The sequence below is a fragment of the Notamacropus eugenii genome, chromosome 2 (assembly GCF_028372415.1).
Source record: "Notamacropus eugenii isolate mMacEug1 chromosome 2, mMacEug1.pri_v2, whole genome shotgun sequence".
In the NCBI taxonomy this organism is placed as follows: Eukaryota; Metazoa; Chordata; class Mammalia; order Diprotodontia; family Macropodidae; genus Notamacropus; species Notamacropus eugenii.
Window position 1 is genome coordinate 340,933,511 of NC_092873.1, and position 26,772 is coordinate 340,960,282.

The 26,772-nt window shown below is 41.2% G+C and overlaps 2 protein-coding genes across 4 annotated transcripts; one reads left to right on the plus strand and one right to left on the minus strand.

Moving 5' to 3' along the window:
* Positions 1 to 336: 336 nt before the first annotated feature.
* Positions 337 to 5,652, minus strand: ATP5PD (ATP synthase peripheral stalk subunit d). Its single transcript, XM_072645635.1, has 6 exons — positions 5,532 to 5,652; positions 4,347 to 4,475; positions 3,974 to 4,070; positions 1,204 to 1,275; positions 686 to 748; positions 337 to 543 (listed from the first exon to the last, which is right to left on the minus strand). Exons 2-6 carry the CDS (start codon positions 4,466 to 4,468, stop codon positions 412 to 414), a joined length of 486 nt encoding a protein of 161 aa, XP_072501736.1. The 5' UTR covers positions 4,469 to 4,475; positions 5,532 to 5,652; the 3' UTR covers positions 337 to 411.
* An 8-nt stretch (positions 5,653 to 5,660) lies between these two features.
* Positions 5,661 to 25,412, plus strand: KCTD2 (potassium channel tetramerization domain containing 2). 3 transcript variants are annotated; one of them, XM_072645633.1, is made up of 6 exons: positions 5,661 to 6,191; positions 11,314 to 11,422; positions 13,039 to 13,130; positions 14,743 to 14,838; positions 19,678 to 19,803; positions 21,928 to 25,412. In XM_072645633.1, exons 1-6 carry the CDS (start codon positions 5,808 to 5,810, stop codon positions 21,955 to 21,957), a joined length of 837 nt encoding a protein of 278 aa, XP_072501734.1. In that variant the 5' UTR covers positions 5,661 to 5,807; the 3' UTR covers positions 21,958 to 25,412. The 3 variants fall into 3 exon arrangements, with proteins under 3 accessions (XP_072501734.1, XP_072501733.1, XP_072501735.1); XM_072645632.1 differs by having other exon boundaries at positions 5,682 to 6,191; positions 14,743 to 14,841; XM_072645634.1 differs by lacking the exon at positions 21,928 to 25,412 and adding an exon at positions 20,483 to 21,921 and having other exon boundaries at positions 5,682 to 6,191; positions 19,678 to 19,802.
* Positions 25,413 to 26,772: the final 1,360 nt, after the last annotated feature.

Here is a 26,772-nt window from a genome sequence, read left to right on the forward strand (position 1 = left end):
GAGTACATCACTTCCTTCTCTGTTTAAGGTTAGAATCTTTAGATTGTGGAGTTTTAAGCTAGATAGGACCTTAAGAGTTCAGAGTTCACCCTCTTCATTTTACAGATGTGGAAACCATGGCCAGAGTACCGCATAATTGCTCTATAGATCGATCTATAGAGCGACAGCCTTGAGAAACAAAGCATCTTGTGGACAACTGCCAGACAACCCAGACAAAACCCCTATCTTCAGAGCACAGCAGCCTCCCCTTTCTTTTCTGTGCATGTTATCTGCACTCCTTCAAGCTGTGCAACCACCCACATCTACTCTATCACATTAGAGAAGAGGCAGATAGAAGACTGTACAATCGCTTTATTCCAGATTTCAGGAGCAAGTGACAGGAGGGCCACAGCTTCCTCTTGAGGCCCAATTTTAGAGGTTCTCAATTGGCTGGTGGGGCCAATAAGGATACTTCTTTTTGTCCAGTGTGGTTTGAGGAAAGGCTTGGTTCAAATCCTCAATGGTCATCTGTTCAAAAGGAATTATATTCTTGATCTTTTCCATCTAGAAAAAGAGAAAATGCAAGTAATAAACAATATACCACAGTGAGCAAGAACAATCAAAGCCCAGCTAATTCTATTAGGCAAGAAGAATTACAGGAGTAAGATAAAACAAGATCAGCAAGAAGAATGTGAATAACATTTACCTCTTTCTCAAGTTCTGCAATCCTAGCATTTGAAGCTTTCACGAAATCAGCACCAAGTTTTGCCTTTAAGAGATTGGATAAATCATTGTTTTAAAAATCAAATTGGGTCCAGTATCATCCTGAGCCTTATGTTTCCTGGCTTCCTTGTACCAGACTTTTCATGCTAAAGCAGACATAACTTATCTATAAATAAGAATACTTTCACTATGGTTTTCTCAAGGAGTTTTCTGTAAAACTCAAAACTACTATGGAAATGTGAATTATTATTGTCCATAAAATTATTAGCCCAAGTGATTTTAATTATTCAATACCTGAGTTAGATGGTAGTCTGGCCTTAAAACAGGGTAACACACCCAGGAATATCAAATAGGACTAAGAGTACTGAAAATGCAAGCAACCCAGAAGTCAGATATCTGGGTAGCAAATTCAGCAGTTCTAGCTAGGATATGACACGCAGATGCTACACACTTACCAAGTTTAGGGCAATTCCACAAAACTGAGCAACTTTAAACACTTACATCTTCCTGTTCTTCAGCATCCACTAGGGCAGTGAATTTATCTTCTGGTACAGGAATCTTCAGCTCATTGAACTGAAAACACAAGGATAGAGTAAGTGATGGCTAATACAACTGATAACCCAGAGAAGGGCTCACAGCAGCCACTTCACAAAGATGTTTCTCCAAAAAAAAAAAACAAAAACACCATCTCTGAGGTTGAAAGACTTGAGTTCAAATCACATATTTTGTTAAGTCAGTTAAACTGTGCCTCAGTTTCCAATCTGTAAAATCAATGAGCTGGACTAGATAGCTTTCAAGTCTCTTCCAGCTCTATATCCATAATCACAAAAACTACTAGCACATGTCTATATTTTTTAAAAAATTAAATAATGAAAAGTGACTAATTAAAAAAAAGGAAGACACAAGGTAGAATCTCAAAAGTAAAATAAAGGCACATATAGAATGAAAGAAAACCAAAAAGTCATATATTGGACAGTATTGGAACCCATATGTTATCTAGTCCAACTTGCTACCCTATGCAGAATCTACCTCTGTAACATTGATGGTGGTCAAGCAGTCTATGCTTGACCTACAATGATGAGGAACTCATGAGCTACATGAAGCAACTCTATTTTTAAGCAACTCTAACTCTTAGAAAATTTATTTTTATATGAAGACAAAGTGTTCTTCTTGTAAATTCCACCTCCTACCTCTGCTGTCTGGAAATACAAAGAACAAATCTAATCATTTTATCACATGGCAGACTTCAAATACTTGAAGACAATTCAAACCTATCTCTTCCTTCATTAGTTTTGCATGAAAAGATGGCCCTTCTTGCCAAGGCAAAACCCTGTACATGTGGGAGTGACCCCATCCTATCTCATCTTCTCTATCATCCCCACTCTTTCACTAATCTTCAGTCTCTCCCTATCACTGGCTGCTTTCCTGTCTACAAACATGCTCATGTCTCTTACATCCTCTAAAAAGTCCCTTGATCTATCTCTGCCAATTACTACCCCTTTTGTAACTAAACTCCTTGAGAAGGCCATCTACAATCTTGGTTTTCATTTTCTTTCCTCTCAAGTATGTGCAGTCTGGTTTCTGATTTTAGGATTAAACTGAAGCAGTTCTCTTCAAAGCTACCAATGATCTCTTAATTACCAAATCTAAATCCTCATCCTTCTTAATCTCTTTATAGTCTTTGATATTGAGACAGTCAATGATACTCTTCTAGACACTGAAAATCTACCTTTCCTGGTTCTCCTCCTACCTGTCAAAACCCTGCTCAGTCTCTTATGCTGGATCTTCATCTAGGGCCTGCCTGCTTAAAGGAGATGTACTCCAAGGTTCTATCCCAGGCTTTCTCTTCTTCTACACTACTTTACTTGGTCCTCTCATCAGCTCCCATGGCTTCAATTATCATCTCTATGGAGATGATCATTTATTTATGTATCCCTAAACTCTTTCCCAACCCCCAGTCTCACAACTTCAACTACCTGTTGGACATCTTGAACTGGTTATTCTATAGTTTAAAACTGAACTCATTATTTTTTCCCCTAAACCCTCCCTCTTCTAAACTTCTCTACTATGCTGAGAACAACACCATCTCCCCAAACAGACTTGTAACCTCAGTATCATCCTCAACTCCTCACTGTCTCTCAGCTCATATCTAATCTGTTGCCACGTCTTGCTGATTCTGCCTTTGCAACATCTCTCCCTTCTCTTCTTTGACACTGCCACCATCATGAAGGCCTCACACCTGGATGATAACAAAAGCCTTCTCATTGGTCTGTCTGCCTCAAGTTTCTTCCCACTCCAGGTCATCCTCTATTCAATTGTCAAAATGACCTCCCTAAAGGGTAGGTCTGACCATATCACCCTCCTAGTCAATGAACTCCAGTTACTCTCTATTAAATCTAGGAGCAAACGTAAAGTCTTTTGTTTGGCTTTTAAATCCTTTCATAACCTGGCCCCCTCCTACCTTTCCAGTCTTCTTACACCTTACTCCCCTCTCAAGTATTCTGCAGTTCAGTGACAATGGCCTCCTTGCTGTTCCTCCAACTAAATATCCCAATCCCATGTATTTTGACCACCTGTCCCCTTCCTCATCTGTTTCTTGGCTAACTTCCTTCAAGAGTTGGTTAAAATGCTGCCTTATATGAGGAGCCTATCTTGGTCTCCCTTAATGGGAGTTCCTTCTTGCTAGGAGATTCTCTCCAATCCTGAATGTATCTTGCTTGTTGTACATAGTTGTATTCATGCTGTTTCCCTAATTAGAAGGTTTGCCTTCTTTTGTATCCCCAGCACTTTGCACAACGTCTGGCACATCGAGGTCCTATGCTCACTAACTTGATTTGACGGCTGTCATATCAGCCTCTGAGTCTTTTTTTCTTCAAGCTAAATATCTTCAGTTACTTCAACTAATGCTTCTCTGACAGTTTCCACAAGTAGGGTGGCCTTGTTGACTTGTTTCTGCTTTTAAGTGACAGTAATGTAAATAAAAAGGGACATTATAAAACATTTTGTAAAGGAGTAAGAAAGTAAAGAAGTTAAGATAAGCTCCTCCAACAATTATCTATCTGTTCCCATTTTAAATAGCTTGTTTATAAAACTAGTTTTGGTTATATACATCTTCACTTAATTTCCCTTTAGGCTACTAAAACCACCAGCAATCTCTCCTCACTGTCACCCCTAAAAAAATTAATTTTTCAAAGAGTTATCAGTTTTCCTGCTTCCCCACTGACAAATTAATTTGAAAAAATGTCAATCAAGTTTTCAATGGTAGCCTCACCTTCTTCTCAAACTCATCCACAAGGCCAGGCTTGACCACGTTTTCCTTGTAGTAAGCCCAGTTGATCACTTGTGGCTTCTCAGGCAGGGTAGCCAATCTGCCCAGATGGTAAAGCAAGAGTTAGAACTGACACATGTTAACTAAAGAAAACATATACATGTTATGTTTCTGTTCCCTTCCATAAGTTAACTTAGAAATACTGCAATACCTAGTCCTATAATGGAGACTACAGAACTATGAACATTTCAGCTCTGATGATACACAAACACAAACTCTAGCTTTCTCTCAAGAAGTAAGGGAAATGGAACTTTTATGTTATTCCATTATACTGTCTGGAGTCAAACCCCACTAAGCTCCATTCTCTCCTACTTACCTAGTTGTAAGATATTCATTATGGGACTTCAAGGCATTAGCAATGGCTTTCTGGTTTTTAGGTATGATCTCCCCAAAAGCTGCCCAATCAATAGCTTTCATAGCAAGCTTTCGTCCAGCCATCTTGGAACTGTGGAAAATAAAGAAAGCAAAATGGATCAGAAAAGAGCCGATAATCATGTAATGAATATAAACTCCTTAGGATAGGGAGGGTCTTTTGCGTTTTTTATTCCCAACTCTTTGCATAAAATACATGGGAAACACTTAATAAACTTACTTTATCTATGTGGAAAGAGGGCAAGGTACACTCAAACTTTTGAGAAACAGTGCCTGGACCTACGTTATCTATCTAAATATGTACTCGTTTGGTATTTGTCAATAATTTTTAGTTGTAGATCTATGATTCTATAAAAGGGACTTATTCAACTGCAGCAAGAAAGTAAAAGAAACATGGCAAGTGACCATTTCTGGAAAGCGTTAGAACAAGAGAAAAATAGGATGAAACCAGATTGAGAAGAACTGAAGTTAAAGAACGGGAAAGGGAACGAGGGAAGGGGTGACACATACAGGGGTTGGTTAATGAGGAAAGTAGGGGAAGTTTCTTTCAAAATCCCCCTCCTCCCCTGTCTTTCATTTACTTGGATTCAAAGGAAGTAAGCTGGGAGTAGGAGACGTCTACAAAAAGACTGTTAGAAATTCTTGAAAGCACGAGGGTAGGAGAGAGATGGCATATGGAAAAGCAACTCCACTCTCAAATAACCTTAGCCCACAGGCCTGCCACAACCTTACAGCTACCAAAGGAAGAAATGCCATGTTGGAAAGAACATCGAATTTGGGGGCTGAACGGGACTTTACACATGAGGAAACTGAGGCCCGGAGAGAAGTAGAGACTCGCCCAAGGTCGCACATCAAGGGTGCTCCATCTCCTACGCTCGGCTGGGTACGGTTTCACTGACCCCTGTCCCCGGCTCCTGGCTGACAGGTGGAGCCCCGAGTCCCGGGGAAGTGCACTGGCCTCCCCCGGGGAAGTGCACTGGCCTCCCCCGAGGCACACAGCAGAGACCCCGGGGAGCATCATGGGAGGCAGGGGCAGGAGCCCTATGGGGAAGGCCGAGAGGGGAGACAGCTAGCGCCAAAGCAAGCAGGTGCGAGGAATAAAGAAAGCCAGGCTTCGACCCCAACTCACCTTCACCGACCCCGGCGGCGGACAGCTCCGGACAGAGAGCAGCCGGAAAAGCGTCACCGGAAATCACTCTCCAGCCAATCCCTTTTCGGAAGAGGCGTACCTTCCGTCCGCCGAGACCAATGAAATGGGGGGGGGGGTCCCAGAGGCCCCGCCCCCCAAGGGAGTTGGGGAGTTCCCGGCACCGGCTCGGGGCGCTGGCGCGCGGCCCCTTCCTTCCCCTGTCGTTGGGCCGGTCCGGCTCTCCCCGCTGCGGAATGAGAATGGGCCGGCCCGGGGATGCGCGGGCAGGAGGGGTCCAAGATGGCTGAACTGCAAGTGGACTCGGCGGTGGGAGGGGGCAGCCTCGGGGACTGCCGCGGCCTGGCCAGCACCAACCCACGCAGCACCTCCTCCTCGGCCGCCGCCGCCGCCACGGCTTCCTCCCGCGGCTACGGCCGCTCGGCCGCCGCCGCCACGGCCTCCGCTCTGTCGTCACCGCCGCAACCTCCATCGCAGCCCGGACCGGGGCCCCCCGAGCGGGCAGGGGGAGCGGGGCGCTGGGTCCGGCTTAATGTGGGCGGCACGTACTTCGTGACCACCCGGCAGACGTTGGGCCGGGAGCCCAAGTCTTTCCTGTGCCGCCTCTGCTGCCAGGAGGACCCGGAGCTGGACTCTGACAAGGTGAGCCCCGGCTCCTTCCTCCACGGTTCTCCCGTCATGCCCCCAGGTCCCCCCGCCCCAGCACCCCAGGGTCCCCCCAACTGCCCATCCCCAGCTCCTGCCCTTCCTTCCCTTCTCCGGAGCCCCCCCAGTCCTTCCCTGCCCTGACATCCCCTTACACTCGCACGGTGGTCAGCCTCACTCCCTTTCCTTCTCCCTGCTCCTCCCCTGCATCCCAGGAGAGGGAGTCGCTCCCCCCCCCAAACTTTTTCTTCCCCCTACCCTTTGCTGATCCCCAATCAGGTCGGGGAGGGGGGGTGGGAGTCTTTTATGCTTGAAGCACTACTCCCTCTCCTGTCGGTAAGCATTTATTAAGCCGCTTCTATTATGTGCTAAACTTTGGGTATACAAAGCAAGGCACCCCCTCCCAAAAAAAAACCAGCCCCTGCCTCAGAGAGCTTGCCATCTAATGGGAGAGTTGTAAACAACTGTGTACAGACAAGCTATCTATAGACTGAGGATAAAGTGGAAATCCACGGCAAAGGCACCAGGATTACGAGGGGCTGGGGAAGGCTTCTTGTCGAAGGTGGGATTTTAGCTGGGAATAGATGGACACCAGTAGGGAGAACATTCTGGGCATGGGGGACAGCCAGAAAAAAATGCTGGGAGCCAGGATCCAGTGTCACAGGATCAAAAGCTGTGTGGTAGGGAGTGAGTGTGAGAGGACTGGAGAGGTCGGAGGGGGCTAGATTGGGAAGGGCTTCTAATGCTAAGCAGCTTCTTGTATTTGAGACACTGGAGTTTATGGAGTAGGGAGATGACATGATCAGACCCGAGAGGAAGATCAGCTTAGTGGTAGAATGGAGGATGAATTGGAGTGGAGAGCAGGCAGACCCACCAGCAGACATTTGCAATAGTCTTAAGTGTGAGGTGGTGAGGCTCTGCACTTGGGGAGAGAAGGGGGCCAATGTACCAGAAATGTTACAGAAGTGAAATTGACAGGCCTTAGCACAATTAGCCATGGGGTTGAGAGAGAGAAATCAACGGTGACAACTAGTCTGGACAATAATAGGGAAGTTTGGAAGCAGGGAGGGTTTTGGAGGAAAGATGTGCCTCAGGCAGTCTTCTCAGCTCCTTCTCTGCTTCCCTTTGCTCCAGATTCCTTCCTCAGCCCCTTCTCTTCCCTATGTCCCTAGCCACCTTTCCCAGCCTCTTCCGTACCCTTCAAGGGTAGTGCCTACAAAAGGAATGTACACATGCATCCTGCTGCACCAGACACTCCCCATCTCAAATGAGCACAGGTATATTTGGCTCAATTCCAGGCACCCTTTTCTGGATAGGCAATCAAAAGCTGGGTTTGAAATCTAGACCTACTACTTATAAGACAGAACCTCTCTGGAGTTCTTATTAGTAAAATGAGTTGGGATTAGAATAAAGGATTGCTAAAGATCTTTCAAGTTTTAAATTCTATGATCCTGAGTCCCCACATTCTAGGATAGTCTCTGCTTGTAATCTGCTCTACTTCTTTGATGTATAAAGAGTGTGGCCTACTTCAGAATTCCACCCCCTTCCTTACAAAAATGCTCATACTAAATTGTTTCTTCCTTTCATTCCTTTCAGGAAACTTTTCTCCTCAGTGCACTGCTGCCATCCCATTCCTCAGCACTTGGAAACTATTTATCTTTTTGCTCTTTCCTGGATCCCCTTCTCTCAAGTGAACTTAACCTCTCTCCATCCCCTCATATTTGTTCCTCTTGCATTCTTGTTCTCCTCTAATTAATTTACCTGTTTACTGTTTCCTTCATAGCTGCCTAAAAACCTACCCACATGTTCTAGTACCTCTTTTTATGTTAAACTCCTCTAAAAAGCCATCTACACTCCTCATCTAAACTTCTCTCCCTCTTTTAAACCTTCTGCAGGATGACTTCTGACTTCATCATTCAACTGCTCTCTCCAGAGTTATATCCCTTTCTTAACTATCAAATCCAGTGGCTTTTTCAGTCCTCAGAGTTGTACTCTGCAGCTTTTGACAATGTTGACCACCTTCCCCCCTGGATATTCTTCTCTTTTGTTCTGCTGCCTTTGTTCTTCTCCAACTTATCTTATTACATCTCAGTCCCCTTTGCTGCATCTTCTTCCATTTCACACTCACCAGCTGTTCCAAAGCTCCATCGAAGGCCATCTTTTCTTTTTTTTGCTCTGTCACATAGTAATCTCATTAGTTCCTATGAGTTCAATTATCTCTATGCAGATGGTTCCCAGATATACATGCATATGTACGTGTGTGTATATGTGTATATATGTGTGTGTATATGTACATATACATACATATAATCTTCAGTCTCTCATCACCAGCTTGCCTATTGGACATTTCAAACTGGATGTCTTACAGACATCTTAAACTAATTATGTCCAAAACAGAAATTCCTTATTTCACTTCTTACCTGGACTGTTTTCACTAACTTTTAATTGATCTTCCTGCCTCAAGTTTCTCTCTACTCCTAGAGTCAGAAGATCATAGAATCATAGATTTAGAACTGGAAGGGAACTTGGAGGCCATCAAGTACAACACCTTCATTTTACAGATGAGGAAACTGAGTCAAAAGGTTAAGTGATTTATCCAAGGTCACCATAGCTGGTAAGTGTCAGAGGCATAGTTTGAACTCAGATCTTTTTTGACTCCCAAGTCCAACACTCTGCCCATTGCATCACCTAGCTGCTTCTTCTCCAGTCCATCTTTCCATACAACTGCTAAGTTAATGTTCCTAAAGCATAGGTCTTATCATGTCACTCTCTTCCTCAGTATGTTCCAGTGTCTCCCCATTACCTCTAGGATCAATATAAATTTCTGTTTTACATTTAAAATTCTTTACCTCCTAACCCTTTGTGTATTTCTGTTTTTCATTACTCCTCTCCATGAACTATTTAGTCCAGCCACATTGGCATACTTGCTGTTCTTTTCACATGATGGATCATTTGTCTCTGAGTCTTAGCACTGGCTATCTCCCATGTCTGGAATGCTCTTCCACCATATCTCTGCCTTTTAAAATCCTTTGTTCCCTTCAAAACTCTGCTCAAGCAACACCTTCATGAAGGCATAAAGCTTTTCTGTATCTGCCTACTAGCTAGTGTCTTGCAGGATTGACTCTCCTCCCTCTCCTGCCAGTTTACATTGAATTTACTATGCATGTGTTCTCTCCCTTGGAGGGAGATAAGCTCCTGTTTCATTTTTGTCTTTGTATCTCTAGTGCCTAATGTGGTACTAGGCACATTGTAGTTGGTTCAATTATTAATAATAATGATAATATTATTATTATGTTATTAATTATTAATAATAATGTTAATATTAATAATACTCATCAGTTGATTGATTGCCCCCTCCCTTTGCCCACCTAGTAAGCTTAGACCTGAAATTGAAAAGACTCTTAATAAACAAGATATCAGTGGTGCTTCTCCTGGAATCTCAGATTTAATCACAGTATCAGGGATAATGATCTAGGTCCCTGTCAGAATCATGAATAGTAAAGCTAGAAGGGACCTGAAAGAAGTCTAATTTGATCCCTCTATTTTACAGAAGAAATTTAGCTTAATGAGTTGAAGTGAATGTTCAAGGTTACACAGCAAGGTAGTTGTGAAGTTAAAATTAGGACTTAGGCCTTATGATTCCTAATAAAATAATTTTCTCTACACCTAATTATAGTCCTTCCATACAAGCTAGGTTGGTGTGTTAAGACTGGTAAAAGGAAAGATTATTAATAGAGAAGTACATCATCCTTCCCTAAGTTATGCAGCAGAAGTGTAGATACTCACTTTGGGCCTTAATGGCCAGGGGATATGTGAGGAAGGGAAAGTTTGGCTGAGAGGATTGACTGCAGGTACTAAAATGGATGAAGAGGAAGGGGAACCCATACATTTCCCTGACTCCAACTCACTTTCACCAAATGGGTAAAGTGCTCCTAGGAATATTAATTTAATTGAAAGGAGATTATTCCTCAAATAAGTGTAAAGTGGAAATAGGAAGGGGATGTGAAATCACAAAATATTGTTATTCATCTCTGTAATTTTGAAATGTACTTTAGTTTCTTTTATTGTTTTATTTTCCTGTTTGAGGGTTGTCTTTCCAGTTAAACTATAAGTGTAGTAGACTGCTATGTTGTAACTCCTTGGCATACTCTAATATCTAGCGTGATACCTTGCTGTAATTAGGCACTCAGTGGATAGTTGCTTTGATTTTATATTCCTACATGAATGATAACACCTAATACATCCCAAATGAACTAATACCCGTTCTATTTTTAAGATATTTGGGGAAGATTCCAAAACATTTCTTTGTTAAGCAATTCTTTTTACCCAACCTAAATTTCCCTCGTTGTAATATAAGCCAATTTTTTTGTTCTTTTTTTACATGAAGTAAAGTAGACTTGGAACGTCTCTGAGCCAAAGCCTTGGTTCTTCTAACCTTTCTCAGGGCACATGGCTGAATTGTGTGAGATTGGTATTGGCATGCAAACATCTACTAGTATTGGCCTTGAGCTTCAAAGGACTTTAAAACCCAGCCATAGGTTTTCTTAGAATCAAGAAGGTGACTCAGAAACATTGGAAAATTAAAGGTGTCCATCCAAAGACAGAACTTATGGTATAAGACTTTCTTCCTATGCCTTCTCCTAATACATCTTTTATAAGAATCTTATTAATGGCAGACTTTCTTACCCAGCTTCTAAGCATATAAATGTTATATATGTGATTTTGAACTTTTATCATATCCTAATTGAAAAGCTGTCATAGTATAGGATGTGCATACTCTAAGACAGACCTTTATTTTCAAATACCATAATTGCTAGCAGATAGTCTGTCCTTGGCAAAATCTTTGTAATTGCCAAAGACTTCGGAGTTAGGAGAGCTGTTGTCTAGTCTTGGTTATGCTATGTGATTTTTGTAGTCTTCTCAATACTATGGATGTCAGTTTTTCCTCATTAAATAAAATGATTCCATCCTGCTTTAACATTGAGTGACCTGAAATCTTACTGAAAATTTTCTAACTGGTGAGATGGATGGGCTTTGTGCATTGGCAGAAAGTTGAAGTCTTGCCTTAGCTCATTTTAAAAGCTCCTCTTGAAACACCATTCTTATACTTGATTCACAGGATGAGACAGGAGCCTATCTGATTGACAGAGATCCAACATACTTCGGTCCTATCCTAAACTACCTCCGCCATGGGAAACTCATCATTAACAAGGAATTGGCAGAAGAAGGTAAGAAACCACTGCTAGAAAGGTAAGATGGGGTTTTTCAGTTTGAGCATTGTTATAATAGCTAACATTTACATGGCACTTTAAGGTTTGCTAAGTGCTTTATTATGTTACTTGATCATCTTTAAATACCCTGTGAGTTAATAGGTTGACTCAACCTATCTAGTTCCCACTAATATATTTTGGTTGAGATGTTCACTAAGCTTATGAAAGCAAGCAGGAAGTTGCTATTTATCAGGTCTTATCTAAGGGAACACTATTGTGTTCAGTCTTTCTCTTTAGTGGGAAAGAAAACACCTAATTCATGTTTGCATATATATGTGTGTGTGTATATATATATATATATTTTTTTTAATTAGGCCTTTCTAAATATGATCATGTCCAAGAAAGAGTTCATTTCATGGCAGTAAGCATGAAAACTCACATTAAATGATATTTTCAGTTTTTACTTTTATTTGCCAGTAAGCATATATTACAAAATATAATCCTGGACTAATGTCTTTGAGATTCTGTTTCCTGTGGGAACCCTGCAGGGTTTCATGACCAATGTATTTTATTCTGGAAATTCATTCCTGATTGTTCTATAGTTTTAATTTTTAGAGAAGACAAGATATAGCTAATCACTTTTCTAAAACAGTTGGCTCTCCTTCACTGAGGACATCTAGTAGACTAGAGACTGCCCTTCGACCCAACAGGGTCCAGATTTTTGGACATTGTCATGAGACGGGATTCTGAAAAATGTCGCGTAATAGATAGCCCTGATATACAGTGCTGTGACAGTTGATTCTAAATGGTTTTTGCTCACGCTCAATATAAATATATTTTTCTCAAACTGTTTTGATCTGGTAAAAATGGAAAGCCTTTCCGTTGGTTGGGTGGGTGGCTGGGTGGGTTTTTTAATTTATCAAGTACAAATCACTATGTTACATTAAGTCTGAGTAGATAAAAGATCTTTTTTTTCCCTTTTGGACAATATCACAGAATTTAAAATGATCTCTTTCTCCATCTGCTCCTGGCAGCACCAGGAGGTATCTAGTATGAGAATAAATAATAATAACTAACACATGGCACTTTTAAAGTTTGCAAAGTATTTTTCTCATTTTGTTCTCATAACAACCCTGTGATGTAAGTGATGTTATTATCTCCATTTTATAGATGAAGAAACTGAGGCAAACCCACTGTGACTTGCCCAGGGTCACACAGCTAGTAAGTGTCTGATCTTCATTCGGGTCCAGCACTCTTACCACTGGGCTACCTAGCTGCCTCTAGAAACCACAGGAACTTGACTACATGTGCCCCTGAAAGTTAGACACTACTTAATGATGGATCATAACTTCAGAACTATAAGCTCTGGACCTCAGAGGCCATTTAGTCGAGTCTCCTTATTTTACAGATCTGGAGACTTGTTGTGACTGTTTGCATGGCCCAGTGTTTTTGAGTCATTTACTTCTGTTTCCACTGGACAGATATTCCAAAGAATGTAATTCAAATACAAATGTCACCTGATTTGTCTCTAGCCTAGTAGGGAAGAAAGATTAGAATTTTAGTTAGAGAAACAAACTAAAGATCGTGAGCAAAGTTGAGTAAACAAAGCATTTTGTTTTGATTGCTTATTTTAGGTGTCTTGGAAGAAGCGGAATTTTACAACATTGCATCTCTTGTGCGACTGGTTAAGGAAAGGATACGGGACAACGAGAACATAACCTCACAAGTAATTTGTTTTAAACTTTTATGTGGAAAATGTCCCAAATGACCATCTTAGCCATTTCTGAGTGTGGAGTAAAAAGGGTGATGTGCTGCTTAGAGAGAAAACATCTCAGCTTATAGTCAGTCTGCATGAAAGTATGCTCCTGAGACCTTAGAGACAGTTCAGGCATGACCAAATAGACGTGATTCTGAGAATAGCTACTCAAAATGAGAAGAAAGTCAAGGGGAAAAAAAACATCATAGGAAAAGAAAGCCATCCAAAAGAAAAAAGAAGGAAAGAGGGATAATCACCATTAGTGAGATTGTAGTAGTGAAGACCTTAAGGATCTTTAATTTCAAAACCTTCTCCTGCTGGTGGAGAAACTGCGGGGTGAGGAGTGGGGTATTTTCCAAATGACACCTTCACAGTTTTTCACACCTTCATAGCCTTTCAAAATATTTTTCTTTTGTGTTATTATGGTCACCTATCAATTGTTCTCCTAGTTCCGTGTATTATGTATGTTTCTTTCTGGTTACCTCTTACTTTGCCACATTCTCTTATGGTACAGTAGTATTTCACTGATCACATACCACAAATTGGTTCTGCAATTGTTGGGTACTCACTTTGTCTCCAGATCAAGCAAAGCAATTTCTTTCTTCAGAGAAAAAAACATTGGCCTTTAACACACTTAATTATATTCACTTTACTGTCTGAGATTGGGTATAAGACAAAAGGAGAAGGGGCCATCAGAGGATGAGATGGATAGAAAGTGTTGTGAAAACAACAAGCATGAACTTGGCCAGACTTTGGGATAGTGGAGGATAGAAGGGCCTGCATGCTACAATCCATGTGCTTAAAAAGATTCAGAAGTGAACTACAACAACAAATGTGCAAGCACTTTAACTCCATACTGATTTGTCTTGGGACAAAGCCTCCACTTAGGATTAGAATGGACCTTCTTCTCAGTATCTCCAGCAGTTTGCTGTGTTGGAGGGACTTATATAGGAAAATCTTGCTCTTGTTTTTTCTTGTCAGGCAACTTAAAGGCCACCTCCTCCCTGGTCAGAGATGAATCAGACAGTGAGCCCATATACCTGATATTTTCTTTTGTTCAGTGACAACCCTTTACTGTTTGCGATATGTAAATATGATATGTAAAAATCTCAAGATTTTTTTAAACTGAGAAATATTTTTACAACAGTATTTCAATATATTTGTTTTCCTTTGTAATCCTATGTATTTTATTTTATACATGTAAAAATATTCTGAGAAGCTTTACCAGACTCCTGCCCTACATGTCCATGGCACTCAGAAAAAAGCCAAGAACTTCAGTCTCTTAGGTGCTCCATCCCTTCCAGTAATACTTTCTCACATTCCAAAAGAACTCAAAAGCTTAGCTCAGGACTCTGATATTGCAGTTCTTTGGAGGTTTTCCAACCACAGTGGCTTAACATTTCCCTATTAGTTCATTGTGAGGAGCATCATATCATTCTGATAAGATCAGGGAAGTGAATTGTTTCTCCACATTTTAAAAGTTTTTTAGACTTAGAGTTAGTATCATCTAAGAGAGGTTAAATATAGTGACCTTGTTGAATCCCTAATGTGCAATTCAAACATCTGTTTTTATTTATTATAGGGCCCTGTGAAGCATGTATACAGAGTTCTGCAGTGCCAAGAGGAAGAACTTACACAGATGGTCTCCACTATGTCTGATGGCTGGAAATTTGAACAGGTAGTAGTTCAGAATCTTATCTGGTGTGTCTATCTTTGGGTGCTCAAACTTCTTCCTATACTTTCTCAGTTCTTTTCTTCACATCCTGGTGACGTTATTAGGTCTAGGTGGTGTCCTTTTGCACAAAAGGAGAAAGTGAGGTCCTAAGTGTGTGAAAGATTTGCTGAATCAGTCAGTGAGCACTTACTAAGTGCCTGTTGTATGGTAAGCACTGTTGTCAGTGCTAGGGATGTAGTAAAAAACCAAACAGTCCTTGTCTGTAAGTATTTCATGGTGTAGTGAAAGAGATATTTGAGTGTGGATATATGTATATATGACATAAATCAAATATTAGATAACTTTGGAGGGAAGGCACCAGCAGTTGGAGTCGGGGGGGGGGGGGGTAGGGTAAAGGGGCAGGAAAGGCTTCCTTCAGCAGACGACCATTGAGCTGAGTACTGGAGAAAACCAAGGATCACAGCAGGCAGAAAATTTTCAAGGAAAGCACAGACAATAGCCAGTGCAAAGGTACAGAGATGGGAGGTGAAGCTTTATGTGTGAGCAATAGCTCGTAGGCCCATATGACTGGACCATAGAAGATGTGGAGGGATGTGATGTGAAAGAAGACTGGAAAGATAGGAAGAGACTGGGTTGTGAAGAGCTTTAAATGCCAGACAGAGGTGTTTATATTTATTCCTAGAGTTATAGAGAGTTATGGTCAGACCTACAATTAGAGAAATCACTTTAGCAGCTTTATAGAAGACGAAGCAAAGGGGCTTGAGGCAGGAAAGCCAAATAGGAGGCTATGGCATTAGTCTAGGTAGGAGGTAATAAGTATCTGAACTAGAGTGGTAGCTGTGAGTAGAAAGAAAGGTGTGTACCTAGAGATGTTGTGGAGAAAGAAATTAACAGTATTTGGCTTATAATTGGATGTGTGGGGCAAGTGAGAGTGAAGAGTTGGGGATGACATAAGTTAGATACAATGGAGTTAAGAATAAAACTTGGGTTTTCCATTCATTTACATTCCTCTATGCAACATGACTAATGTGAAAATGTGCTTAATAAGAATGTATGTATAGAAACCATATGAGATTGCATGCTGTCTCAGGGAGGGAAGGAGGGAGGAGGAGAAAATCTAAGACTTATGGAAGTGATTGTAGAAAACTGAAAATAAATTTTTTTTAAAAAGTTGGGTTTCCTTCTTCCTCTTTTTGTTGAGTGAATGTGTTAAGAGGCCCTGTATAACTTCAAACCCTTGTTTCTTTTTTCCTCTCAAAGTTTTCTTCCATCCCCAGGAAAAAAAAAAGAACTTTTATTTACCAGACTATTCTCATATAGACAATGAGATTATTTTTCTTTCCAGTGATCCTAAGTATTAAACGTATGTAACTAGTTCTCTGCTGAATAAAACATGTTAAATGGGTACAATGTGAAAGGGTTTAAATTCATTGAGAAATAAACCTTGACCATCTCTTGTTCAGTTAATAACCAATCAGTCCACAAGCATTTGTCAAATACTATATTACAGGCCAGCCACTGATGCAATAAGGATATAAAAACAAATGAGAAACTGTCCCTACCTTCAGGTAGCTTATTAACATTCTGTGAGGAAAGACAGTATGTACAGAGATGTTTACAAATCAGGCTTTTGCTAAGGAAAAAAATCATTGTGCATGATTTCTGCATCTCTGTAAAGGCCATTCAGTGCCAATGCTTTGGAGTTTTTCAGTCCGGAAGCTTACTGTTTTTTTTCCCTTAAGGTGGCAGAATTGTCCAACTTTTACCAGCCTCTCTCAGAACAAAAAACTGTTACGCAGCATGAAGTGAACAGAGTGAAAGAATTATATTTTTGTGCATCATTCTTGTTTTCAAGTACAGCTTGCTAGGCAAAACTATTTACCAAAATATCCGTTTTTCTCCCAAAACAAAATTTTCCTAGTTGAGCTAAGTGTACCATTGGATTAAATTAATTCAGTGATCCTTCTCTTCACTTCCAGAATTATTACCCTTAACTTTTCCTTCTATCATCAATTCTGTTTTGGAACATATCAGTCTTGTTAATTTTATGTTAAAAATTTGTTGAGCACCTATTATGTATAAGACTGCAAGGCACTGAGGGAGATATAAATATTTTTAAAATAAAATCTTACTCTCAGGGAGCTTATAATTAAATAATTGGATGTGGGTGCTAAGAAAGGGTGCTAGATGCATCAACAAGCATTTATTATTGCACTTGCTAGTTTGTCTAGAACAAAGAGAGTGTGAAGGCATAATGTGAAATACCTAGAAATATAGACTGAAGCCATATGTAAAGGTGATTAAATGTCAAAGTTGAGGAGTTTATATTTTATCCTAGAGGGAGCAGGAAACCATGAAATATTCTCAGGCAGGGTAGTAACCTGTGTTTTAAGAATATTGAGTTGATTAATGAAGGAAGAGCTTGGAAGAAGGGAAGCCAATTATGCTATTGCAGAAGTCCAGTCAGGAGTTGATAATAGTCTGCACCAGAGCAGTGACTGTGTAGAGATAGATGAAAGAGATGTTGTTGAGTTTAAACTGTCAAAATTTAGCAACTGACTGATTATGGGAGGTGATAGTGAAGAATCAAGGATGATTCTTGTGGTGCTCCAATAAAAATAGAGAAGTTTGGGGGGGAAATCAGGTTTAGGAATAAGGATCATGAATTCCATTATGGTCATGCTGAATTTAAGATACTGTTGAATCCCAAGGTGAAATTGTCCAACAGGGAGTTGATAATATGGGACTGGAACTCAAGAGATACACTAGGGCTGAGTGTATAGATTTGGAATCCTCTGTATAAAAATGGTAAGTGAACGCATGACAGTCAGTGAAGAGAGGGAAGTAGGAAGCAAAAATTTCTAAATGGATCTTTTTTTCTTTAGTAAAGGATGTAATAAAGAAAGAAAAATGCCTCTTTTAAATCCTCTGAAATCTGGTTTCTGATCTCACAATTCATCTAATTCAACTCTCTTCAAAGTAGCAAAATGTCCTGGCCTTTAATCAATCTTCATCCTTCTTAACCTTTCTTTAGTGTTTAATAGTATTGACCACTTGCTCTTTGTCAAGACTCTCCGCTCAGGATTTTTGTAACACTGACTCTCTTAGTTCTCCTACCTGTCTGATCACTTCTTAGGATTCTTCATCTGAGTCACAGCCACTGACCATAGGTGCCCCCCAAGATTCTTTCCTTCTCTTTTGCTTTGTTACTTATTTTTCAGCTTTATCAGTTCCCCTGGATTCAGGTATCTATAACAGTCATTCCCAGATTTCTTGTTTCAGGCCTAGTCTCTCTATCACCTGCTGTCTATTGAACATTTCAAATTGGATGTACTGGAGGTATCTCAAAACCCACGGTGTCCAGATCTTTCCCCCAGAACCTCTCCTCTTCCAAACACTTCCGTTTCTGTTGAGAGCACCACCACTCTTCCCAATGTCACCCAGGATTCAACCTCCGAGGCCATCTTCAATTCCTCTCTTTCTCTCCACCTTGCAGTCATTTGCCAAATCTTATTCCTTTCTCCCCAACATCTCTTGCATCTGTCCTTTCTCTGATCTCATCTCTTCTTACCTGTACTATTACAGAGAGCCTTCTAACTAGACTTCCCCTCTCAATCAATAAATTCCAGTGGTTTCCTGTCCCTTCTAAGAACAAATAGAAACTCCTCTTCACAACCTGACAACTTCCTGTCTTTTTAACACACTACTTCCCTCCACAAACTCTGTGGTCCAGTTTTGTTGACCTCTTTTCTGTTCTTCAGAGATGGTGGTCATCTTTTTCCTTGTCATTTCTCAAAGTCTGCAGTGCTCTCCCTCCTAATCTCCTCCTTATAGAATCCCTGACTTAGCTCCAGTGATACTTTCTTCCTAGACCTCACAGCTATGAACGCCTTCTCCTCCAAACCTGCCTTTCCTCTGTTCTCTGTATTTATCTATTTATTTACATATTGTCTCCCTGTTAGAACTTAAGCTTCTTGAGAGCAGAGACTGTTTTTGCTTTTTCTTTGTATCTCCCAGTGCTTATTAGTACAGTGTTTGGTATAGAGTAAGCACTTCAGAAATGTTTGTTGGAAAAAAAGAAAGAAAGAAATGCTTGTTGATTGATTCTGAAACATTCTTCTAAAGGAAGAGATTATGTATTCAATTTATTTTTTTATTCTGGAATGGAGAAGGCAAAATATCAGTAATTCCCTTATTTCCCCACATCAGTCCCAGTGGTGAAGCCAGCCAGCACTTGCTGTGGAATGAAGGTCTCCTAACTCCTAGTGTGTGTAAGGCATCCTTGTTTCCAGACTCAGCTTCTCCCTGTTGAGTGTTTTCTGCCTAGAATAAAGTGCTGAATCCAGTTCACTCCAAAGTGGGAAGCACTTTAGTCTCTGGGCGGAAGCTTTACTTGGTGCTTTACAGATCTCATCAATGTGGTAACTGTCTATAGTTCCCCTATCAGTTCTGCACATAGAAGTTCTGACTGAAGATGATATCTGTTATCATTCAGTTTTTCACCAAAAAAACCATTCTATTTCATTCCTCGTTGTTTGATTTGGGATTGATAATGTAATTTTTGATGATTAGGATCGTATTTCTAGTGATTTTTGCTCTCTCCTTTGTATTTGTTGGCTTTATTGAAGACTATTCTCTGATTCGTTAGAGTTTCTGTTATCAGCAAAGGGCCTTGGGACTCCAGGAGTTCTGTGTCCTTTTAGAAGGAAAGTTACAATACATGTTCCTCAAGGAGAAATGTTCTTGTTGGAAGTTTTTGTTGGTACACCTTTGAGGGCGCGTCAAAAGGTAGAAAGATGAATCTTGACTCCGTATTCATTCTGCCCTTCCTTCTTTTCCCAGCTAATAAATATTGGGTCTTCCTATAGCTACGGAAATGAGGATCAGACAGAATTCCTCTGTGTTGTCTCCAGGGAGCTAAATAACTCTACTAATGGTATTGTCATAGAGCCTAGTGAGAAGGCAAAGGTAAGGAACTTGGCCGCTGGGATTGGGGAGTGGGGGGGACCGGGCAGGAGGGGAGATTGTTCCTGACTCCACCCTAAATCTAGCAAGGCCGTTAGTCTTAACTGGCATTTATCACTTCTCCCATCTCCTGCCAAGATTGGCTTTGCATTTTTACCTGCCTTATGGTTCCTTGATTTTTGTAGACTAATCACTGGCCCTACCTTTTTGCTCCAGAACTGTTGAATGAGGAGTAGAGATTTGTATTAGGAATTGTGAACTTGACAAAGTAGACTTGGCTTTTTGCAGTTTCTTGAAATAAGAGTTGATTAAAAAACAAAACTTCTCTACTATTTAAATCAGGAGTGGGAATCTATGGCCTCTAGGCCTCAGGTTCCCCGTCCTTGATTTAAATATTAAAACAGACAGTTCTGACATACTCATTGGAAAACATCATGCTCCTTTGAGTACCTTTAATCTTTGAATAGCTGATATTAATATTTCCTCCGTAGGAAATGTCTTCATCTTTTTCACTTTTTCTCCTCCCCAGTGTTTTCAGCTATATTACTATATTTATTATACTTGTAATGTATATAGCATACCTTGAAGTTCAGAGACTCTCTCAGGAAAATTAAGGCCACATGTAGACTTAATGGAATCTTATTGTTTTGTCAAAACTGTATTTTATATATGTGACTCCCTGACTGCCCAGAGCAAAGAAGAAGAAAAGCTACCCTTTCTCCTGGTCTAAGGTTCATCATACATGCTGGACATAGATCTAATATGGAGTTGGCACAAGGCTGTGTCACCTAGGTTTAGGGTCTCCTTGGTTACTGATCCATCTCCATTACGGCAAGTGATGAGAATTAGATATTCTCATGGACATTTCTTCATTTAACAAAAAGGACAGTCAACAAAGTGGAGTGGACTGCCTTGATCCTAACTTTTGGCTTTAAAAATGCTGAATTTCCTGGTTAGATAAACCTGCTCTGTAATACAGAGTTGAGCATCCTGAGGCCCAGAAGGTAGCTTTGTGGTTGATGAGACTTGAATATTTCTTTTTGGAGGGGAGGGCATGGGGAGGAGAATGCAATCCGAGGCCGACACTCATGGGGAGGGAAAGGATCTTAAGAGAATAGAAGTAATGGGGGACAGGATAGGATGGAGGGAAATATAGTTAGTCCCATACAACACAACTAGTATGGAAATCATTTGCAAAACTACACAGATTTGGCCTATATTGAATTGCTTGTCTTCCGAGGGGAAGGGGTGGAGAGGGAGGGAGCTAAAGAAGTTGGAACTCAAAGTGTTAGGATCAAATGTAATGTTCTTACCACTGGGAAATAAGAAATACAGGTTAAGGGGTTAAGAAAGCTATCTGGCCCTACAGAACAAAAGAGAAGACGGAGACAAGGGCAGGGAGGGAGGATAGAGGAGAGAGCAGATTGGTCACAGGGGCAACTAGAATGCTTGGGTTTGGGGGGGGGTGAGGGGATAAAAGGGGAGAAAATTTGTAACCCAAAATTTTGTGAAAATAAATGTTAAAAGTTAAATAAAAAAAAAAATTGAGACACATGTAAGCAAATAAACAAATTTTCTTTCTTGCTCCTATAAAAAAAAAAGAATATTTCTTTTTATATCCTTTCTCTACTATCTCTATTAAATGATTGATTACTTGTGGTGAGTGTACCATGTAGTGTCTTTCCCTGAACCTTGAAAGACTCTTAGACTGATAAAAATATTTCCATATCTGGAAAAATTTTCCAAATCCATGGCATGAGCCTTCACGAGAGCCACTCTCAGAATTAAAATTCCAAAGGCTGTTATTGCTCCATCAACATACAGACCTTAGACCTCACTTTAAACTATTAGTAAACAACACAGTTTCAGGCAATTCACAGCAGTTGGCAGGCCTGAGAACAGCATGACCCTCACATTGATAAAGAAGAGGTTCTACTCTGCCAAGTGAGACCAAGGCTTCTGATGTTCCCTGCCTCTATGTCTTAAATAGTTAAACTGCTCTGCAGAAGCAGTCTAATAAGTAGCCATACATCTCTCTCCTTACATCAATCTGCCTAGCAATCTCCATTTTAATAATAGGCTGAAACCAAAATTCAAACCTAGATCTCTCACCTCATTCTCTTTCAGATTCTTCAGGAACGAGGCTCTCGGATGTGAACTAGGAATCTGGCTCCACTGAAGTCCTGGACATCAATAGGTCAATCCAGCAGAGCATCTCTCCAAAGTTCAACCTTGCTCTTGTACAGTAACCACGCTGAGGCAAGGCAAAGCTGAACGTGGCTCACCAATGGAGAGTCATTCTGGCCGAAACCAAAGGATTTCCCCCCTCATTGTAGGAAACTAAAAATACAGAAGAAAATCCTACCTAAAGAGTTATTTTTCAGAAACCTGCCTTTGTTTTCTTAGCCAGGGCTATGACAGATCTTTACAATAGGTGTGCCAGGCTCCTAGTTGGCACCTTTACCAGGATCTGGGGGAAGGGGAGGACAAGGACATATGTAGCCAACCTGTACTCCATAGATGGCTGGATCAGGTGAAAAACAGGATTCCTACCTGGGCTTGCCATGTTCTCACTCCAAGGTTTACTAAGTTGGAAATTTGCAGCTACTCGACATCACTCTCTCCTTCCTCTCCCCCCATCCCGACCCCTCGTTTCTTCAAACGGGTACAGCAGATGCAAAGAAATCTAGCACAGATTCACAACATAAAAACTTTTATTTTTAATGGAAAGTGGATTTGTGACACTGAAACACTTCATCTTTGCTTTACATGTCAGTTTCCCAGTTTTGGAATTGGGTTCTAAGTCACTTTGAGGAGAGCCTTGTGCCTTTGTTGAACTCAGGCACTGGGATTAAAAGATAAACTTGCTTATATTTTCTCACATCACTTAAAGTTGTCATCTTCCCACAGGAGCTGTGAATGGGCCCATCTTTGGGTTAGAGGTAGACCATGGCTCCTTTTCCCTTGTGTCCCGCAAAATCCCAAGCAATCCAGCCAGTTTGGTTGGGGTTACGGGTGCTTGCTAGCACTTAGTCTGGGGCACCTTGTGCTGCCCCGTTCAGCTTTGCCTTGCTTGCCTCTAACAGCGAGGATGCTTCTAGGGCCCTGCTGTATCCCCTGCACTTACTGCAGAAGGTGTGAGGCAGACTTTTGTTCTGTACTCTGTCTATCCAACAGGTAGGCTACTTAACCAGCAGATAAATGAGAGTTTCTATTTGAGTATTTCAGCTGCCTCTGCAACCTCCCTCCACCCCCTGTTGGTCCTGTCTCCCTCTGCCGGCCTGTGAGCTCCCTGGCAGTAACTGGTGCAGGACTTGAGGGAAGTCGGGGAAGTTGCCAAAATTGTTGTGATGTTGCCATGTATCGTTGCAAAGTATTGTTGACTTCTGTGACCGTCTTTTTGAGAATGCCTTGAATGAACGTGCAATGTTTATATATGCCTCTCTTGGATTTCTAATTTTAGCCAATAGGACTCACAGATGCTTCAGTGACCCTGTACCATACTAGTTGTATGTACTTACTTGGATGGTAGTTTCTGAGGTCTTGCACTTCTCCTGTGCCTCCCTTCAACACCTGTCACCTCTTTCCCTACAGTGTCATGTCTAATCCCAGACTTGTTTGGCTAGGATGGGGAATCATACTAAAGACCTCTGTTAGGCAGTTACCAAAGGAACTGCACTTAGGACATTTCTGCATTTTCACTTCCTATCTTTGAGTATATAAGGAGCCAAATATTCCTTCCTTTATCCCTGATGATGTGCAGTGTTGTGGTGTTTTACACACAGTTCCCCTGGGAAGCGTAAACTGGTATTAAGATTCTGAGTTGAGGGTTTTTTTGGGAGCACTTTCAGACCTCTGTGCCACTCAGCTATCGTGTTCACTAGGGAATTCTTTCTGTGGGACCAAGGCAAGTTTGGACTGGCAATTCTTTGAAACTGTCCACTGCCAATTGCCTTTTGAATTTGTGATGGGCCAGTCCTTAGATGGCCTGACACTTTGTCACATTACCTAGTCTGGTCCTCCCTTGTGTCTTTTATCCTTTTATATGATCTGGTAACTTGTATATCTTGACTGAGCCTCAGTAATACTTGGGGTATGTATGTAGTTGTGTGCATATAAAACCAGTATTGGTAATGTAAAACGTCAGCCCTTATCCAGTACCTTTTCACAGCAAAGACACATCAGCTAAGTCAGAGGACACATGAGAATGCTGAAAACAGCCCCACACAACTTATTAACATCAACTCCATCATCTCGTTCAGAGAAGTTCTTAGCCAAGAAAAGAGCACTGTATAAAGCTAATACAAAGGGCTGCTGTGTATGAAAAAGGTACTACTCAGCTGTTAACCACAGGCAACAGGTATGGCACTAGAGGGAAGAGGCTTCATTTGGGGTCCTCTGCCTAAATTCTGTATCTTTTTGTTTGGGATTTCAAATCCCCTCTTTATCTCTTATGAAATCAGACCATTTGAGGCATGCCTGAGAACCAGTGTCTTGTGGTAAAAAGACAGTGGTTATAGGGTAATCCCCCAACCCAGGACCCAGCCTAGAACACAAAACACAGGTTTCAGATGGAAAGAGGAGTGACTACGGGATTGGCTGAGCTGATACTTATTAGGTAAATAAACTAAAATATGGTTTAATAGCCTGTAAAATGCCTTTAAAATAGCCTGGGTTTCCTTTTTAAGATTATTGGGAAATATCAAGCGTCTCCCTTGTGGCTAGTGCTATTAGGTGCTTGAGGGATATGCAAGTAGTATGGGATGAGTCCCTGTCCTCAAGCTTCTTATAAGCTAATTGGTATTTAGCAAGTTTCCTCCACTGTAGCCCAGTGCCATGAAAAACTAAGTTTCCAACAGTTTTAGAAATTAATCCAATACTCTTCCAGATTCTAGAATTAATACAACAGATAATTCAGTTGATTTGGTTTCTACAGCTCAAGCTACAGTGAAAATTAATCTTCTAGAGGCCCTTTATGAACCAAGTTAATGTGCTTGATAAAAGCTTTCTCGCACAAGGAGAGCCAGCCTTATCCTTGGAGATTTTTCTATCAACTTGGTCCAGTTTTTCAAGTTATCCACGTTCTTGTCAGCTGTACTCAGCACAGCAGTGTTGAGAGATGCACCCTGTCTGCCTTTTATTCCCCTCTTAGCAATCAAGTGCTAATGATACTGTCGGGTCAGTGCAATGAAAGGGCTGGCATCTCCATTAGGAGGTTTCCTGAGCCTGGGTGTAGAAGCAGTGTTGGATTGGTTTTTTTTCTTTTTTTTTTAAGTTTCCAAAGGCCTGATCTGTTTTCATGGCAATGAAATGGAGAGGGGGGAGGTGTGGAAAGGCCCAACCTCCTCTAAAGTGTCTTCGTTTCTGCACATTTTTAATCAATCTCAGGGGTGACATGGAGGCGCTGGGGAGGAGGGGCCAGAGATACCAAGAGAGAGGGGGCAGCACCCCAGCAGGGGTTGGACTCCCATGCCCTCCAGTGTCCCTTGCAGTCCAGATGTGTGATACTGTATCTGTCACTTGTTGGTGCCCTCTGCTACTGTTAGTGTTGGAATAACATTTGAAACGCTGTGATTTTTTTTCGTCAATAAAGACAAGTTAAAACAAATTTATGAATCTTGCAGCTCCCGTGTGCTTTTTAATCTCTTCAGAGTGGCTGCTGCCCCATCAGAGCCATTGGTTCCCAACAGATTCCTGAATAATACGTTTCTTGGCATCATTCTCTGATCTCTATTAGGCACAGGTGATGATGTCATGTGGACTGAGCTGGAAACAGCCATCCTTAGCAGGGTGCCAAGGAAGTGTTGAAAGCAAGAAGGCAGTAAACTGTGTAAGAGGACCCGAGTAGCTGGCCTGGTGTTGTACCCTCTGCAGCAAAGAAAGCAGATAGGGCAAATCCCCCAAGCTACAGGCTTCACCTAGCACCTCCTCAGTGCCTAACACTGTATGAGGGAGAGGAGCAGGAGGCCCTCATCTCACAAATGAAGAAATATTCAATCTTCATTCTTTGTGACCTTAGCAGTCTTTGACACGATCGCTTTCTCTCCTCTCTGGGTTTTCTTGGCACTGCCCTCTGATTCTACCCCTCCATCTCATTTGTTGTATCTTTATCCAGGTTATACCCACTGGCCTTGAGTTTCCCCCAAAGCCTTGTCCTGTGTTCCTCTCCATTTCCCTTTATGCTCTTTATAATCTTATCGGGCCAATCCTACATTTTTCAAGGGCTGCCAGAAATCCTCTGGTGGGTTGTATGTTGTGCAAGCCCAATCTAGTGCAACCTCCTGCCTCAAATGCTTATTATCTCTTTGTAGCAGCTATTTTCTGGTAGCAAAGAATTGGAAATTGAGGGATGCCCATCAGCTGAGGAATGGCTGAACAAGTTGTCTTATATAATTATGATGGAATGCTATTAAGAAATACTAATAAGAAATGATGAGCTAGATGCTCAGAAAAACCTGGAAAGACATACATGAACCGATGTGAACTGAGCAGAACCAGAAAAACATTGTACACAGTAACAGCAATATTGTGCGATAACCAACTGTGAATGACTTTAGCTATTCTCAGCCATACAACGATCCAAGATGACTGAAGGACTTACAATGAAAAATGGGTGGAGTCAATACAAATTGAAGCATGCTTTTTTTCTTACTTTTCTTGGGTTTTTATATTGGTCTATATTTTCTTTTAAAACATGACTCTCATGGGAGGAAATATGCTTATTATCTATGTGACCCAGACAAATCTCCTAACCTTGCTGGGCCTGTTTCCTTATTTGGAAACTGGACTAGGTGGTCTCAAGTCACTTGAAGCTCTCCTGTAATCTAGCATACAGATGAGTAAACAGGCCTAGAAGGGTGGTGATATAACCAAAGCTCTATGTGGCCAGTAGCAGAACTGGGATTTGAACCCACATCTCTGGTCTGAGGCTTATTCTAGTAAACCACACTGCCTCCATTCATTGAATCGTAA

Coding starts and splice junctions, on each gene's coding strand:
- ATP5PD (XM_072645635.1), bottom strand. CDS start 4,468: ATGGCTGGACGAAAGCTTGCTATGAAAGCTATTGATTGGGCAGCTTTT. Junction 4,071..4,346: donor AATGAATATCTTACAACTAG/GTAAGTAGGAGA, acceptor CCATCTGGGCAG/ATTGGCTACCCTGCCTGAGA. Junction 749..1,203: donor ATGCTGAAGAACAGGAAGAT/GTAAGTGTTTAA, acceptor AATCTCTTAAAG/GCAAAACTTGGTGCTGATTT.
- KCTD2 (XM_072645634.1), top strand. CDS start 5,808: ATGCGCGGGCAGGAGGGGTCCAAGATGGCTGAACTGCAAGTGGACTCG. Junction 6,192..11,313: donor CGGAGCTGGACTCTGACAAG/GTGAGCCCCGGC, acceptor CTTGATTCACAG/GATGAGACAGGAGCCTATCT. Junction 11,423..13,038: donor CAAGGAATTGGCAGAAGAAG/GTAAGAAACCAC, acceptor TGCTTATTTTAG/GTGTCTTGGAAGAAGCGGAA.